Raw genomic sequence first — 18,998 nt, forward strand, 5'->3', positions numbered from 1 at the left:
CATGCACCAATATGGTCTCTGGATAGTCGTGTTTTAAATACAGTAGTAACTGCTAACGTTATCCATATTTGGAAATGCTGCCATTGTAACCCTCGTTTTCAGCCATACATGGTTGTTTGGCGATACAGTATTGATTGCCGACACACAGCTTGTTTACTACCATATCAAGCAGTGGCAGCCACGCGCCTTATACAGGCAATAACAATATGAGGGGCCGTATATCAACCAAAGTAGCATTTATTTACCATTATGCTGAACGTTTTATTTTCAAGATCCTGCAGTTTCTTACATTTTTCTGGATATATTTCAGAACATACACTATATTTGTAATTAATACTGTACTTGGTCGACTTTGAAAGGGAACTGCCTTACGTGATAGATTACAAATAGCCCAAGGTTGTTTGAGGGTGTCCCTGTATAGATCGAGATGTGTAAGTACCAAGGGAGGTAACTCTCATATCGTTTCATGTTTGCGCTGTGTCAGTTACTATATATGTGGGTGGTGTCACTGCGAGTGTTCATCATTTCTACTCTACTAAAATCTGATGTTTAGTTCTATACTCTTTAGGAATGTACTAAATGCGATTAAACGACGAACCACATAACATTAACGAGCATATTTGTTTTTATAAATTGTGTCCCTACGTAAAGTATTGTATTGTGTTACTGGGACGTATTTTCAAATATGCGGAATGAAAATTGGCGTTGTTTATGACAACTATGCACAAAACAACAGTAACATTTTACAAAATATTTTAAACATTCAGAAAACATTTTTTTTAAAATACGCTTGTATATGTAATATATGTGAACGAATAGTTCATAATCTGTCTTAAAATGTTTGACTGAATCTCAACGTTGGGTGAGTTAACATTCATAACTAGGGCAAATATTTAAATTCATGCCAGCATGCTGTGCATTCATTCCTTGCAAGAAAAAATAAATAAGGTGCCGATCTTGTTTCCTTGAGATATTTATAAATTTAAATTAAAAAAAAATAGTCAGAAAAACAAGGTTAAGCTGCATATTCCATGTCAACATGTAAACAATGTGATGTTGCAAAATTCAAGTTGAGGAATAAAAGTAAGGTTGATGTTTACATACATATATAGTATCTCGTGCATCTATCCACTGTCGGCGATATGCGACGCCCTGCAACCTCGGATAAGTCACATCTATTTATAGGTTGTATTCACCTGTTTTCTTGGAAGTAAATCGACTTCTATATTTATCGGGATTTCCTTTCCATACAAGGAGAAAAATATGAATAATCGATGTGAGGATTCCAGGAAATAGGTCGGTACAAGGGTATAAATACCCAGCAGTTTACCCGAGTGGAGGAATCAAAGACATCTGGACACTGGAAACAGTCAAATTACTACAGGTACGTGAAACTTAATGTTAATTCTCTTATACTGACATTACGACTTATGTCTCGGGGACATTGTAGCAAACTTGCACACTTACTGTGTGCTATTGTGATTTCACTTCTTGTGAGTGAATGTTGTTTAGCGCCGCAGTCAGCATTATGCTTCATCAATCGACGGCCCGTAAATTATCGATTCTTGGCCAGATTTAACAAGTGCCTGAAACCATTAGCAACGATCGACTTCGATGTAGTTAGCTACGTCAGTGAGCCTGCCAACCCAATCCCCTCTTTTAGTCCACCCGATCCCCTATTTTAGTCCGCTCTTACGATGAGTATGATGCATTGGTGGTCACTTCTGATCCAGTAACCTCACGGGACTGTTGATCAATACATCCCTTTGCATAAACGTGTTTGTGTATAGTTGTTTTGACTTTTTACCCGCTCGCGTTATATTTTAAGATATTGTTTTATACATCGACACATTTGCCAACTTACGTTTGGACTTTAATTGCCATTATCGAGATAAACAACAATGTGTATAGCTCATGTTTTACTACTATTTAATATTTTGAGATGTCACTAAAACATTTATTATAAAATGTTCCTAGATAACATAGTTGCAACGTTGAGATTTAAGAAATGAATTTGTTATATCATAAATATAAGAATATTTGAAACGATACCAATAGATACTTGACAATTATGCATTTTTCCTCTAATAAACTGGTATTGTACTCTCATTGTGCACAGTGCTAGTAACTCGACCACTTTATTTCAGAAATTTTCACCAAGACAAAGAGTACAGCCATCAATACATCATGTCTGAGTACGATACGGATATTGCTGCTGTTGTCATTGACAACGGATCTGGGATGTGTAAAGCCGGCTTTGCTGGGGATGACGCCCCACGTGCTGTGTTTCCAGCTCTCACTGGCAGACCTAAATACGACGTGAGTATACACCGTGTCGCGTGAATTTAAAATAATAGATTGATGATGTACAATCGTATAGTGTTTCCAGGTGTACTGTATGTTCATGTTAGCAGAAACCGGAATGAGAAAACTTTAAGCCAAATGTTTGAGGAAGCGTTAAAGAACAAGGGCGTACTAATGCACGCCAACGTGAGATTGAACCATGCACGATGATTACATATGTAGAAGGAGTCTTGGTGCGCCACATGAACATTATATATCAACGTGTGTGCCTTATCCACTGAAATCACTCCTACTGGTCTCCAAGGACGGATGGAGAAGACAGTGTAAGTTAAAGCGTAAGCCTTTGATTTATTTACAGATCTTCATGGCCGGCATGGGAAGCAAGGACTGCTATATCGGGGACGAGGCACAAAGTAAGAGAGGAATCCTCAGTCTGAAATATCCCGTAGAGAACGGCATCGTAAACAACTGGGACGACATGGAGCGTGTGTGGCATCACACCTACTACAACGAGCTGAGAGTGGCACCCGAGGAGCACCCAGTACTTCTGACGGAGGCACCACTCAACCCCAAATCTAACAGAGAGAAGATGGTTCAGGTAGGGTTACGTTATTAAGGTGATCTGACCAGGGAGCGGTCACATTGTTTAAATCATATACATCATTTAAATCATATACCGTGACATATACAAACATCAACCCTAAATATTTAATAATTATTTTCAACAGATTTAAGGGTTAACTTCGGTTACTTGCACCCCATCGCCCCACCCCGTGAGGCCGTGTGGTTGTTACTCGTAGGTTGTTAATGAAGCAATAATTATTCATTGTTTTAAAACAGTAGTTACTGTAGCATACACGAGTACCATTAAATGATGTCTTTGTGTAACTGATATGAGTAATTGTTTCATTATTTCAGATCATGTTTGAGACATTCAACACCCCCGCCTTCTATGTGAGTATCCAGGCGGTGTTGTCGCTGTACGCCTCGGGGAGAACCACTGGCGTCGTCCTGGACTCGGGAGATGGTGTCTCGCACGTCGTGCCCATATATGAAGGTGAGACAAAACCGGATTTTTCATAATATACCGTAAAGTTTTTATGCATACTCTCATGGCGTGAAGTTCCACTAATATTTGCTTCTTTTATCAATGTTATACTTGATATACAACCTGATTTCTGATAATCTCAGGATACGCCCTGCCCCACGCTGTCCGGAGAATGGACCTGGCTGGCCGCCACCTGACCTCCTACCTCAGCAGGATTCTACACGAGAGAGGATATAACTTTACTACATCATGTGAGTCGTCCAACATCATCTCACATGGTCTACATGTACCTGCACAATACGTACTAGTATGATATCAAACAAGTTCCCTTCATATAAACTAATATTTTCGATCGTGATAGTCTTTCCTGACAACCATAACTTTCTCCAACATCCTCTTCGAACACAAATCTCCGTGAACACCAAAACAATCAAAAGGGTCTTGTAATATTCAAGAAGAAAAAAATCCACTGAGGATTTAAAGTTTTCGTTGGTTTAAGTTGGCCGAAGTGGGACCAATAAACTTTCCAAACAAGTTATATTTATGAAATAAAATACAGTAAACTACCGTTATAACGAACTCAAAGGGACCTCTAATTTTAGTTCGTTAAAACCGCTGTTCGTTAAAAGCATATATACAGCATAACAAAAGCAAATAGTCGGGACAAAAAAGGAGGTTCGTTATATCCTTCAGTTCGTTATAAGCGTGTTCGTTATAATCGTAGTTTACTGTACTGTAAATAATTACAATAAATAAGGAAGAATCTGCCTTGCATTCATTTCATCCAAGCACAAATTATGGTGAAGTATGACAAATTTAGATGTGACTTTCCTTTTGACTCTACTACGCATACCAATGTGTAAAATTATCTTGGTCTTCCAAGATGAGGGGTTTGTTTTTGCCACAGAATATTGACCCATCTGTGAGGTCATCAAGTCCATATCACCACAATTATTATTTACATTCAGTTATCAATAAATCTATATGATTACAGTTACTTTTGTCCGCGTGATACATTTGTGATAAGCTGAAATGTTGTGTTTGCAGCTGAGAAGGAGATAGTGCGAGACATCAAGGAGAAACTCTGCTATGCTGCTCTGGACTTCGAGGGGGAGATGGTGGCAGCTTCACAGTCCAGCGCCATTGAGAAGGAATACGAGCTGCCAGACGGGTCTGTGATAACTATTGGCAATGAGAGGTTCCGAGCTCCAGAGTGTCTGTTCCAGCCAAGTTTCATGGGTAAATAGTATATTATAGGACACTTTTTAAAATGGTGAATAATAATTCTAACGCTACTGTCTTTGGTAGTGAACATAAGGGGCCAGGCAAAAGAAAATGATGTATTTGATGAGGTATCATAGTTGTGTTTTGGACCTTAAGTTTGCAGTGTTTCGGCGACAGTTTTCCCAAGTAACATTTTGATAACTTTTGTATAATATTTGGTAAAACCCAATTTTGAAGTTTATTCTTTCTTTTGCCCTTCAGTTTATATATTGATAGGTCCCTTTTGAACTCTGGTGATCATCGATAGTATTCTGTGATAAACACGGATACTTGATGTTATCCCCTACTACATGATGAACTGTAATATATTCCGAGGCCCTGTACTAACACACATGTCGTACTTCCAGGTATGGAGAGTGCAGGCGTCCACGAGATGTTGAACAGCTCAGTAATGAACTGTGACATTGACATCAGGAAGGATCTGTACAGCAACGTGGTTCTGTCAGGAGGATCAACAATGTATCCAGGTGCGTTGCATCTCCTGATGGCAATAACCCTGTATAGAATCGGCATGGTTTAATAACCGTGTCATTTTTATACCACATCGATTTATTTACCTCATTTGCGTTGTAAGTCCTTTAGTCTTGACTCTTTGAACAAAGTTAATCACTGACTCATCCTTACTAACTGCACCCATTATAATACAATTGTTCTCAGGCAGATATTTCCGTCCCATTTAGTTGCTTCTTTGTGGGCTAGAGTCGTCTGAAAACTGTTTTTGAATGTAGTCTGTATTTCACGTCTTTGCATTGCATTTTGTTCCCGATTCATATATGTACCATTTTGTGTTGTATAACATGTGAATAATAACGTTATTCCATCAATACAGGTCTGGCAGACCGAATGGTAAAGGAACTGAGCGCCGTCGTGCCGTCTACAATCAAGGTCAAGGTTATTTCTCCACCAGAACGGAAGTACTCGGTGTGGATCGGCGGCTCCATCTTGGCCTCGCTTTCAACCTTCCAACAGATGTGGATCTCCAAGCAGGAGTATGATGAATGTGGACCTAGTATTGTTCACAGGAAGTGTTTCTGAGCGATACTTGGGGTCATAAAGTATTTCAGGGGCAAGAAGCAAGTTATAAGTCTTTCATTGGAAATGAGGTGTTCTTCGCAGCATCTGCAATTGCAACCGTAACGACAATGTATTGACATTGCAAAGGAAATCTCTAACCACCCAGCGAGATTTTGATTCTTGGAGTGTAATGAATAATGTGTTGTTCTGTTAGTAGAGAACACCATGCAATATCACGAGAACGTGTTAATAAAAGGACACTGCTGTTTTTAAACATTGTGTATATGTTCATGTACCTGATCCATCTGTATATAACACACAGTGATCAATCAATATGGTCATCTGTACAACTTATCATGTATGTATGTATGTATGTATGTATGTATGTATGTATGTATGTATGTATGTATGTATGTATGTATGTATGTATGTATGTATGTATGTATGTATGTATATATATATATATATATATGTATATATATATATATATATATATCCAATACGTACATATCACGCATAAAGGAATCCATCTGTATATATCACATATGTATCATCCATGTTTATACGTCTTTTGACTTCAATAAATGTTTCTGAATGATTTGTTTTGTCCTTTTGCCACTTTATATCCTTACATCTAATTAATATTATTATTATTATTATGAATACTAATATTAATTTAATCATTTTCTCTTGACACCGAACACCTGGTGTCAGTGATTCGTGCTCGTGAGTGTTGGTTTCCGAATATGTCACGTCCATAATTTGGGAGTCAGTTATTTCCGTTGTGATAAGATATGTTTGTAATAAGCGTCCTATTTGACCTGCTGCTGCCTTGTGTTAACGCCTTTGTCTCGAAAGACAATTTCTTTTCAATACAGACATGTTGTCCCATTATCGACTCTCCCTTTGTATAGTAGATATATATTAGTATTCACTTTTCCAGGGACTTCGCTTTAACGAGGTTTCACTGTACAAGCAAATCTATAAAGTTATTTTAAAATCGGAAAATAGCAATCAAATCCTTGGTTTGATCAAACTTTTATTTTCCCTCAGAATTTACAAATACAAATGCATATTGACAATTTGCAAAATGACCCAAGGATGGTGCAAATGCCTGGTCATTGGTTGGCCATTATAGTATTTGTCATGCCACAGTTTGTACACGCTCGAAATTCTACTTTTATGTTGTTGGTTGAGAAGAGCTTTATATTGTTTAGAAAATGTCAATCTGCAATTTTTATTAAGCACTTTGAAAAAAGAGCATGTAGACTATATTGTTTATAGAATATACACATCTGTAAAGTGTCTGTTTATTAAACTGTGAAAAAGAAAACAATAACTTGTAAGGCAAGAATCGACACTGGGAAAATTATCATCTGCAGCAAATGATGCTAATATTATGAGAAATAGTCATAAATGAATGTCATCCGTTGAACGTATTTTCACAATCATGAACTAAGGTAGGTATGCTTACTAAACGAGCCCCGTTAGATGCAGCTCTCATAACAACGAGTGTATTTTCAAACGTATGTAACGTATCTAAAGTCGAATGAGGCGTAATTGAATTGGTTCCTCAAACTTCCAACTGAAACTTCATAAAAACGCAATGAAACATCGCTACAACTGCCGAGAAGATGTAGCGACAAAGCCTTATACATAGACCAACTTACTTCCTTCAACCATATAGTCAACCACTGACTGCATATTAACAGCAGTCTATGTTAAAGATCTACGTCTGTGGCTGTCTGCTTCGTTTTCCAAGCATAGCAAATACTACACATATATATATATATATATATATATATATATATATATATATATATATATATATATATATATATATATATATATATTTAGAGAATCTGTTATAATGCGCATACAGTATAGTTTCCAGGTTGTCAGTGCGTTATATGCGTTACATTATGAATGGCGTGTATTGTACATTTGTCACAGTGACGCGGCTGTATTAATGCCGTCACAGATTTCTGATTGGCGACATTATCATTGCGTTCTAGACCGTTTGTCGAACCTGCCTTCATCGCTCCTTATGGTCCTGGTCAGTCACACAGATATGACCCCTTTGGCAAACCCATTACGATGCTCTCTGTCATACAGTTACCACAGATAGCAAACAAAATACAGAAAAACACAACAAAGAACGCCGATTGATCACTCGCAACGGAAGCGAAGCTCCGGGAGACCACTGACGTGTTTAGAGAAATATGTTTATCATTAGTTGAATGAAGCGTCTTAGAAGCGGGCCCTCATACTGCTGACCGAATTCTGTTATAAACACCAGGTGGAGCCTGTAAAAATAATTTAAAAAAACTTGATACGATACATCATCAGGGCCTGAGGCTTTGCCTTGGTGCCTTCAGGACGTCTCCAATTCACAGTCTGTATGTAGAAGCGGATGAACCTTCTCTTAAACAACGCCGTCTAAAATTATCTTTACAATATGTCACTAAATTATATTTAATCAGTCCAATCCAGCTTGTAACTGCGTCTTTAATCCTCTTTACCAAGATATTTACAATAAAACGTCATCTCTTGTTCCACCACTCGGAATCAGAATCCAGTCTGCCATGTTTGCTTCCAATATTAAACTGCAAGATATAGCTCCCATTCAACTGTTTTCAACACCTCCTTGGCAAATGGTACGGCCAGAGGTAGACCTTACATTAACAAAATTAAAGAAATCTGATACTAACCAATTAATTTACCAACAAGAATACCATCAACTAAGAAACAATTATGACACTTATAAATCTATATTTACAGATGGATCCAAGGATGGTGGCGCAGTTGCTAGTGCCACTGTCATTGGCTCCAGAACAATCTCTTCACGTTTACCTGATAACAGTTCAATGTTCACTGCAGAAGCAAACGCCATTTTTACAGCACTTAAATATATCAGTAATCAATCTAAACATAAACAATTCATACTGTTTTCAGATTCTCTTTCATGCCTTCAGGCAATTAAAAATATGTCATCAAAACATCCACTTTTAATCCAAATTCTTGAGTTATTTAATGATCTTGCTACTGGCCAATATGACATCGTCTTTTGTTGGTTACCAAGCCATGTTGGTATCAAAGGTAACAAAATGGCCGATACTGCTGCTAAAGCAGCGCTCAACAAATCTGTGACACCACTTCTGATCCCATACACTGATTTTAAACCCATGATTCGATCTTACATCCGAGATCTTATGCAACAGAAGTGGGACGCCCAAGTAGGTATCAATAAATTACATGAAATTAAACCAAATATCGGTTATACCTTCTTGGGCTGTCAGTCCAGATTTGAAGAGGTCATTATGCGACGATGTCGTATTGGCCACAGCAGATATACTCATGAATATTTACTAAAAGGTGAGGATCCTCCGTTTTGTATCCCTTGTGATGAAAGAATCACAGTCAAGCATGTCCTGCTTGACTGTGTTGATTTTTCCATCACAGGGGCTAAATATTTCAATGTAAAAACAATGAGGGATTTTTTAATGATGTTAATTCTCGTTTAATATTATGTTTTTTAAAGGAAATAGAACTTGTTCATAAATTTTGATGTGTTCAATGTATTGTTTTAAAAATTGGTAGTGCGAAATTCATAACTTAGATTGTTAGTGGCTGTACCCTTGAGGGGGGTTGAAGTAGCGTAAAATTATTGTCCCCCTAAGAGGGTATGTAAGTTCTATATCATTCAAAGTATTTTTCTGCACACTAGGCTTTTAAACGTAGTATCTTCGTTCTTTTAATCTAAGGCTTAACTGGTACACTGTCGCCAGTGACTGAAGGGATGATATAAATCCTGCCGGGATCCATGCAGGAAGCAAAAGTACTGTACGTCCCCATGGTCCCCAGTATGGTGATCTCCCTTCAATTGCTGACGATCTCTAGCCCATTTTTATATTATGGTGTTCATTAATGCTTACTGCCTTTTAATCTTCTCAACTAGTTTTAAATCAAGTCTGTGATATTCTAGTTATTCTACTGTCCTTCGTTGACAGCTTTTTATTCAGTTTAAATATATGTATCATAAATGTATCATAAATGTATCATAAATGTAACTTCTCGTCACGATATGGCTGAAATATTGCCCATGTGACGTTAAATAATAACTCACTCACTATAAACACCAGGAAACACCGTGACAACTGCCAAGAACATTTTGCGACAAAGCCGTAACATATCCCAACAAACTTGCTTGAAGCAAATAGTTGCTGACAGCGCCAAAAAAGCAGTTTCAGCCATGCGCAGGAAGGATCTGGCCAACCCCCCCCCCCCCTGCTGAACAAATGCCATCTTCTGTTTTAGACCTACACTCATGTCATCATCACAGTCATGTTAATATGTAAGATTAGAATCTCGCAACATAAGTTTTAAATTAATAATTACCATAACACTACAAATGTTGATCTTTCAAGTGCAGTGTGTAAATAATATATCCTGGGAAACATAGAAGATGAATTTCCTTACTCTCCTTAAAATATTGATATCTTCTTGTTGAGCTTAACACGTATAATCTTCTAAATACTAAAATATTGATGTAATGAGAAATGTTGCTTTTATCTAAAACATGCGTTTCTCCACGTTAATATCTATTCTTTATTTGGCACTGTCATGTGACATTTTCAAGGGTTCTAGTCCAATTGTACTATAGGTCATATGGCCTAAAATATTGAATTCATTCTGTTCTGTTCCGTTCAATGTAACGTGTGATGTTTTCAACTCTCTGACATAAAGAATCGAAGAAGCAAATGCAATATTGACATCTGAAAGAAAAACACTGAACTTGGAAATTACGCATAGTTAAATGCGTGACTTAATACGTGCTCAAAATTCTCAAGACATCATTTTATCCAGTCCAATACTGTTATATATTGCACAGATGTGCATCGCATATTCTTCCGATCCACGTGACACGTGCACTTGCGAAAGACCTTATATCAAGTACAAAATATGACGTCATGAATGGAATTCTGTGTGCATTTTATGTCAACCTTAAACCGATCTGCCCTGATCGTATTCAGCTGCGGTATTTGGGCGTTTTCGGTCTTTATATATATTTGGTGCATTTTGCTGCCAATGTCAAAAATAATACTTTCAAAAACGTTTAATGTTTCAATATTTCATCACTTTTGCAAATGTTGCGTCACAAGATCAATAAGAAAAAAATCTGAAGTAAGAAATTTTATTGTAATTTCTGTAATAACATCCATATCTTATAAAATTGATAACTATAAAAATAACGATTATTCTAAGATAAAGATATATATTGTTGATCAGTTATATGTTTCAATAATATTTTAAACAATCGATAACAATAGAAAAAAGGTTACTCTAAAATAAAATATCTATTCTTCAGCAGCCGTCTTTTATTTTTATGTGCACATCTCGTCCTACGATTTGTATACTCCCATATAGAGTAGCTGTTCTTTTAGCGACGCAGTATTGGCAACACAGAACCAGTTCACGCCTTTATCCAGGGACTGGACTACAAACCTCATACAGGCACTAACAATAACAGGGGTCGTATACTAAACGCCGTGGCTTATTACTGCTGCGCACTTTGTGATAATACATTTTTAAAACAAAATATCCCTTTCTGGGGAACATCTAGAATATTATTATAAACGTACTTTTTAAATAGTTAGATTTTGGATGCTTTTGGAAGCATTTTAGGGGTCAAGCTAAAGTGTATTTGAGAGTGTCCCCCTTTCAACGATCTACCAAGGGGCTTAACTCTCATGCGTTGTCAGGTACTATTTATAGTTAATCAGTGTCACTGGTAGAAGTTCGACTCATCATGTGTGATACTGCGTAATCATCAGTTTACATTGATGTTGGAACCTGAATGGAATAAACTGTTTTTTTTTACACTAGGTGTATAACGAATAGTACTTTCTAGTTCTACTTACACAGCAAAAACACAAACATGAAATACATTTGCATATGGCCTGAAGTCATAATATAATATATATCCCAGTTCACTTTGTGTAATAGAAATGTAATGTATTTATCTATATGTCTCGTCCATGTTATTCAAAAATTAGAAAAAGTGGACAATTTTGTGGAAACAATATGCATAGTAGAAACCTTCATGCTAAGTTTTTAACAACAAACGAAAATTGTTATCATGATGTAAAAAATGATTAACACACACATACGTAGTATGTCTGAGTGGGTGAATATGAACTTGTCAATTTGAGCGATTATCGTGACTTGCCATTTGGCCGATATAGGTCAGGGTGATGTTTGCGTTCATATATAGTATCTCGCACACCTACCACTGTCGGCGACATGCGACGCCCAGTTACCTGGGACAAATCACATCTATTTATAGCTCAGGATTCACCTGTCTTAGCCGACTTCTATATTTATCGGGGTTTCCCTTCCATACAAGGAGAAAAACATGAATAATCGATATGAGGATTCCAGGAAATAGGTCGGTACACGGGTATAAATACCCAGCAGTTTACATGAGTGGAGGAATCAAAGACATCTGGACACTGGAAACAGTCAAGTTACTACAGGTAGGCGAAACTCATTGTAAAACACTGTTATTTTCATGTTTGCCGAATTTGAAAAGTAGTACACATGTGTCCTTGGTTAAATCATTCTTTAAAGTGACTTGATCCTTCATATTAATATTTATAAGTCACATATCCTCAACTCGTGGGACGAAGTATGATTCCGGGTGAAGTGATCATGCATCATTTGTCCATATATAATACAGAAAAATGTACAATGAACACAGTGGGAAACGAGTACTCACAAAACCTGAAGGGACTATAGAGGTACAAATCTCTAGTTTGAATAAACAGGCACTTCATGAAACATTTGATAGTCGTCTGAGCTCATTGTTGTGTTGAATTATTTGTTACATTTATTGACATATCGTTCTCCGTTGTTCTAGTGATTTAACTCATGTACGTCAAGCCATTGGGAATAGAATCGTAATATAGCAGCAGGGGTACCTTTATCTGGTAATACAATATAGGCCTTTATGTTCATTAGAGTCTCTGTGTATACTTTGGTATGACTTCCCCCAAGTAGAGGGGTGTGTCTAAGGTAGGTGAAAAAAGGTGTAATTTTCATGTTTTCCAAATACAAAAAGTAGTACACATATTTTATTTGATAAATATTTAAAGTGACTTTACAAGTAACATGTCTTCCACTCATTGTGACTAAGTTTGATTTGGGATGTTGTAACCATGCATCATAAGGCCAGCACTGAGTAGAGAAAAATACAGTGTAAAATGAACACAGTGGGATTAATCCCACACCCATTAAGGGACTATACAGATACAAATTGGAGTTTGAATAGACAGGTATTTTATTTAACATTTAATAGTTCTGAGAACTCGTTTGGATGAATTATTCATTACCTTTATTGACATATTGTTCTCAGTTGTTCTAGAGCTTAATTCATGTACGATAAACCATTTGAAATAGAATCGTGTTATTGCTGGACGGGTACGCTCTATATTCATTAGAGTTCATCTCTGCCTTTACTCTGTTCTGACTTACCCCAGGTTGAGGGACGTGGCTATGTACATGTAACAAGCTTTAACATTAAAACTGCATGTACGTTGTTTACTCATTTTTCCAAAGTGAGTGAGTGAGTGAGTGAGTATGGTTCTGCGCCGCCTTTAGCAATATTCCACAATATCACGACGGGGGACACCAGAAATGGGCTTCACATATTATACTCGTGTCGGGACTCGAACCCGGGTCTTCAGCGTGACAAGCGAACGCTTTAACCACTAAGCTACCCGACCGCCCCCATTTTTCCAAAGACAGACATTATATCAATCAAATATAGATGTACATTACCTTATTTCAGAATACAAACAATACAACCATCATGTCTGAGTACGATACGGATATTGCTGCTGTTGTCATTGACAACGGATCTGGGATGTGTAAAGCCGGCTTTGCTGGGGATGACGCCCCACGTGCTGTGTTTCCAGCTATCACTGGCAGACCCAAGTACGACGTATGTTGAAAAAGTGTCTTCATGAATATAAACATTCTTCATAATTGGTGATTTGTCGCTTTAGTTCTCACGAAATTTGTTCTTTTTTGTTGCCCGTTGTGAATTTATGAATAACATAGTACGTTTGGATGTAGGACTTGAGGAAACGTTTGCAAGGTAACTGGTGATTTCTCATACAAAATATGGCTTTAAAGATTGCTCATCGTCTCGACAAGGGTCTTGGGTCCTGGGTACATTGAATTAGTTTTCTCTCGAATTATTGCTGGTGTAGTAAACATGAAATAGAAAACTGTATCAACCCTTCATCATATTAATACTGTAGCGCCTTGAACATTCACTTGGTGAATAGACTGAGGAACTGTAAATGCATTTAATTTTTAATTTTTAATTAGTTGTCTGCAATCTGATAGTTAAATGTACAGCGAAGGAGAATGTACTTGCTTAGCCGGTATTATTCATTATGTCTTACAGCTCTACATGCCCGGCATGGGGAGCAAGGACTGCTATATAGGGGACGAGGCACAGAGTAAGAGAGGAATCCTCAGTCTGAAATATCCCGTAGAGAACGGCATCGTCAACAACTGGGACGACATGGAACGTGTGTGGCACCACACCTACTACAACGAGCTGAGAGTGGCACCCGAGGAGCACCCAGTACTTCTGACGGAGGCACCACTCAACCCCAAGTCTAACAGAGAGAAGATGGTGCAGGTAGGGGACACGTTACTAGAAAACATGATATGATCTGAAAATTCAATACTTATCCAAGACTTGTATCTTCCTTTTATTGAGATATTACAGGTATTTAATTACAAGGAATGAAGTCTGGATGAAAGAAATAATCATTCTCTACCCAGTGCATCAACTAGAGGGATCCTATTTCCAAACCCGATTAAACGTTTTTTCTTACCATACACATATAAATTACTACATGGGCAAAAGAGGCCACAGACAAGAGCAGTATGGCCCTTGACTTTAAATTGATCAATCAAAGTTTTGATGTCAATGCATGCAGAGCATAGTTTTGACAGTTCTACGATCTTGACACATCAGATCAGACTAGTCTCGTTCCTGCCGTCCAGCATTAATGAACTAAGAATTGCGTTTCATCATTACAGATCATGTTTGAGACATTCAACACACCCGCCTTCTATGTGAGTATCCAGGCGGTGTTGTCGTTGTACGCCTCGGGGAGAACCACTGGCGTCGTCCTGGACTCGGGAGATGGTGTCTCGCACGTCGTGCCCATATATGAAGGTGAGGAGAAATCAGAAAACGTTTGCATGTAAGTTCTCTTTATGGGGGACTAGTGCTCATTATACAGATCCTAATAAAAGTGATTTTATACGTTGTGTGATATTTCTTGTGTGTAATCTCAGGATACGCCCTGCCCCACGCCGTCCGGAGAGTGGACCTTGCTGGCCGTCACCTGACCTCCTACCTCAGCAGGATTCTACACGAGAGAGGATACAACTTTACTACATCATGTGAGTTGTCATACAATTGCTGACATATACACATTTATTACTTATACCAAAAACCGTACACATCATGTCAACTCATAGTAACAACAGTTTTACTTGAATTCAATTTTGCTCTCTCATCACACATTGTGAAGGTACATTTGAAGACTACATCTGGTAAATATCAACATGTACTTGGTGATATATTCATGTGATGTGTTTGCAGCTGAGAAGGAGATAGTTCGAGACATCAAGGAGAAACTGTGCTATGCTCCCCTGGACTTCGAGGCGGAGATGGTGGCAGCTTCACAGTCCAGTGCCATTGAGAAGGAATACGAGCTGCCAGACGGGTCTGTGATAACTATCGGCAATGAGAGGTTCCGAGCTCCAGAGTGTCTGTTCCAGCCAAGCTTCATGGGTAAATGATAACAATTTTCGAAGTCTATAGGATACCAAAATTTTACATCAAAACACATTCAGAAAGATACAATCGCAGTTCAGAGGCTCGTGACGTCCATGCTAAACATTAAAACCTACCCCAACCATCCCTGGTATCAGCCTACACATTTTCGAAACGGCACTTCAAGGGGCTTATGCTAAAATATTAAGATCTACCACCCCCACTGACAGGGCACAGCAACTAGCTGTGCAGTGTTCGTCCTTTTGCGGTGACAGGATCCGCTCTCCAAGTGTTCAAATCCCAGTAATTGTCAACAGTCAAGTGTACTAGGCCCTTACTGTTGATAGTCTACACACATGATAATTGTCTGTACATGCGATGACGATGATCAAATTAATGATATTATTCCAGCATTGAGGATAATGAAATGATATATATATATATATCATCCACGTATATCAAGCATATATGATGTTATCCGCTGTTATATGATAATGGTAAGATATGGTTTAAGCCATGCATTAATATATCTACTCTTCCAAGTATTGAGAGTGTGGGCGTTCAGTTGTGAAGTTGGTTCTTATTGAGCTTTCGTGGGATACGACCTTTGTACTAAGTCACGGGTGACCATCGATATTATTCAGTGATAACATTACATAATGTACACATTATCGTGTCAACTGTTGTAAGTTACCTGTGTGGTCCTTCCAGGTATGGAGAGTGTGGGCGTCCACGAGATGCTGAACAACTCAGTAATGAACTGTGACATTGACATCAGGAAGGATCTGTACAGCAACGTGGTTCTGTCAGGAGGATCAACAATGTATCCAGGTGAGTTGCAGCTCTTGGACCCAGTGACCATGTCTAGATCATCCATGGTACAACCGCATTGGTTATTTAGGATATTTACACGCCCCAGCAATCTCCCAATGATAAAGCTCAAATGTATGTTATTATAAAAAATAGGTAATATGATTGTCATTAGAATTAACTTTCAAACCAAAATTAAACATTTTATTGTCCCCAACTTGGTATTTGAATGTTTCTTTTGTGAAGAAATGGCCCCCTGCTTCGTCTTTTTTCATCCTATTTTGAAATTACCACCTATACGTTTTAGTTCAGTATTTCTCATTTTGTGCAGTATAGTATAAAAATAAGAATGCAATTATTTGTCTCTCCAGGTTTGGCAGATCGTATGATGAAGGAACTTACCAACATTGTGCCATCCACAATCAAGGTCAAAGTCATTTCTCCACCAGAACGGAAGTACTCGGTGTGGATAGGTGGCTCCATTTTGGCATCGCTTTCGACCTTCCAAGAGAATTGGATTTCCAAGCAGGAGTATGATGAATGTGGACCTAGCATTGTACACAGGAAGTGTTTCTGAGCCCCACGTTGGGACAGAAAGTTGGGAAGCTGGAGGGGCCAAGCTATATGTCTTTGAACGGAATGAGGTGTTCATCTTCGTTATCAACTGCATTCTTTCTGAACACCATCCTGGGACCAAAGTAGGGGAAGGGAAGTGGACAAGCTATAAATCTTTGAGGTGTTCATCTTCGTTATCAACTACATTCCTGTTATCATCAGCTCGATGCGTTCACTTTGGAATCTCGAACAAAACAGATCATTTCCGTAAATGCTTTTTATGTCCATATTCATACTCTTTCTTCTTTTTATGGAAAATACTTCACTTTCATCTGTATGTAACACATATTGTGCAATATCATGAAACCTGTAAATATATGTACCATTGCGCCTCACTGAAAGCGTCCTGTCTGAAGTATTTACAAATAGTATTAATGTTACCAAGTATTTTGTATAACTTTATGTTCCTTATCCCATCTGTAGATATCACAAATGTATTATTCCATTTATACATACCACACGTTTATCAATCCATCTGTACATATGACAACGAATCATTCCTGTATATACTTAATGTGACTTGAATAAATGTTCCTACGAGATTGGCTTTGTCAGTTTGAGAGAGTATCGACATAGATTATATTATGTTCGGTGGCTGTACAAACAGTAGAATCAATGTTATTCAAAAGATTAATCAATATTCTCTTCATTTTCAAAACGTTTCCAACAAATGCAAATATGAACTTATTACTCGTTCTACGGTCTCTGTTATGTTGAACTTAATAATACGTTCATTCACTACCATCATCCCGAAGGTGTCCAGAACAGCTTCCTTTGTACATGTTGAATAACAAGACACAGCCAGATACAACAAAACCAAAATCTACACAGTGAGTGGTCCGTGGTGTCGACATGTCAGTGTTTATCGCCTGTGCGTTCTTTGAATATTAAATAGAAATGATTTCACATCCAAGAATATCTGCGCTCACCTACCCACACCAAACTCCAATCCTGTCGCACCAAAAATCTCCCTTTGTCGTACACCTCGCAAGCTACACAATCAACGAACGTGTACACTGTCGATTGACTGATTCTCTACGACCATCAGCTGGTTGTTGACGTATTTTGTCAGTGATGTCTGTACTTAGTGTGTACACAATAAGTAGTACACTCAGTAAACAACACGTCCGCCGGCTGCGTACACATAAGATAGTTCCCACGTCTACATGCGGGTTGTAAAGCCCTTTGTTGGCACCTGAATTTATTTAGTATGATTGAAATGGCAAGTTCACTACCGGGTTTGACAGATTGACTCTTGATCAATCTTTACATAGGCAATGGGATAGCCTATTGTTGTGGGTGAGGTAAAACATTATATATTGCACTTATATAGTGCATATGTGTGGGTATGGATACTTGAACGTGTCCGGATTTATGCCGGTCTTATAATTGTAGCCCACTGATATATCATGACACGATCTAGAATGGAGACCATTAGATTAACATTTAGTCTATAAAATCTTGTATAACACAATACACTTCTTTCCCTGATGCTAATGAATAGAGCTGTCTAGGTTAATTTTGTGAGATGCGTAATGATTTCAAGAACGCACCAAATGCACAGTGACTTGCATTTGCGGTGAAGGTGAAGTAGTTGTGAAACAAATGCATTAGTTTAATTTGACAGAAGAAAACATTTAACATGTGTAAATATAATTCATTTATTTCTGTGAAACTAAAAAACTAAATCTTTGCACAAAATAATCATGAAGTCACCGAAAGTACCCGCATGTTACATAACGGCAACTAAAAAGAATAAACAACACGTATATATGTTCTGGTATACGTGACATGTGGTGAAGACCTCATCTTACGTGGGAGATGGATATTGCGTTTCAATTTGCGGGGCGTACAAACAGAGTGCATAAGAAATCTTTAACCAGTTTCTTCTGTTTGAATATATAGAACAACATATATGCATATTTGGACACAATGCGAGAGACAAAGGCTCAAACACAAATCCATCGTGTGAATCTAGCCAACTACATTCTGCAAAACCAGTCAATGAGACAGATATATCCCCTTTGTCGAATTCAGATTGATCACTAGCAACAAGCG

General features: G+C 38.0%; 1 protein-coding gene across 1 annotated transcript; it reads left to right on the plus strand.

Moving 5' to 3' along the window:
• The first annotated feature begins 721 nt into the window (after positions 1 to 721).
• LOC139443793 (uncharacterized) lies at positions 722 to 17,433 on the plus strand. The gene is made up of 16 exons (XM_071224709.1): positions 722 to 1,384; positions 2,148 to 2,319; positions 2,663 to 2,902; positions 3,223 to 3,361; positions 3,496 to 3,603; positions 4,400 to 4,591; positions 4,984 to 5,103; positions 5,466 to 5,663; positions 12,128 to 12,186; positions 13,500 to 13,652; positions 14,124 to 14,363; positions 14,771 to 14,909; positions 15,032 to 15,139; positions 15,342 to 15,533; positions 16,227 to 16,346; positions 16,697 to 17,433. The coding sequence occupies exons 2-16, from the start codon at positions 2,188 to 2,190 to the stop codon at positions 16,900 to 16,902; spliced, it is 2,346 nt and encodes a 781-aa protein (XP_071080810.1). The 5' UTR covers positions 722 to 1,384; positions 2,148 to 2,187; the 3' UTR covers positions 16,903 to 17,433.
• The last annotated feature ends 1,565 nt before the right edge of the window (positions 17,434 to 18,998 follow it).

This window comes from Haliotis cracherodii, unplaced genomic scaffold (assembly GCF_022045235.1).
Source record: "Haliotis cracherodii isolate W230 unplaced genomic scaffold, xgHalCrac1.p SCAF_5, whole genome shotgun sequence".
Lineage (NCBI taxonomy): Eukaryota > Metazoa > Mollusca > Gastropoda > Lepetellida > Haliotidae > Haliotis > Haliotis cracherodii.

Excerpts from the sequence above, each read along its gene's own strand:
- LOC139443793 (XM_071224709.1), top strand. The coding sequence starts at position 2,188 with ATGTCTGAGTACGATACGGATATTGCTGCTGTTGTCATTGACAACGGA. Across the intron at positions 2,320-2,662 it reads CTGGCAGACCTAAATACGAC|ATCTTCATGGCCGGCATGGG; the intron begins GTGAGTATACAC and ends ATTTATTTACAG. Across the intron at positions 15,534-16,226 it reads GTTCCAGCCAAGCTTCATGG|GTATGGAGAGTGTGGGCGTC; the intron begins GTAAATGATAAC and ends TGGTCCTTCCAG.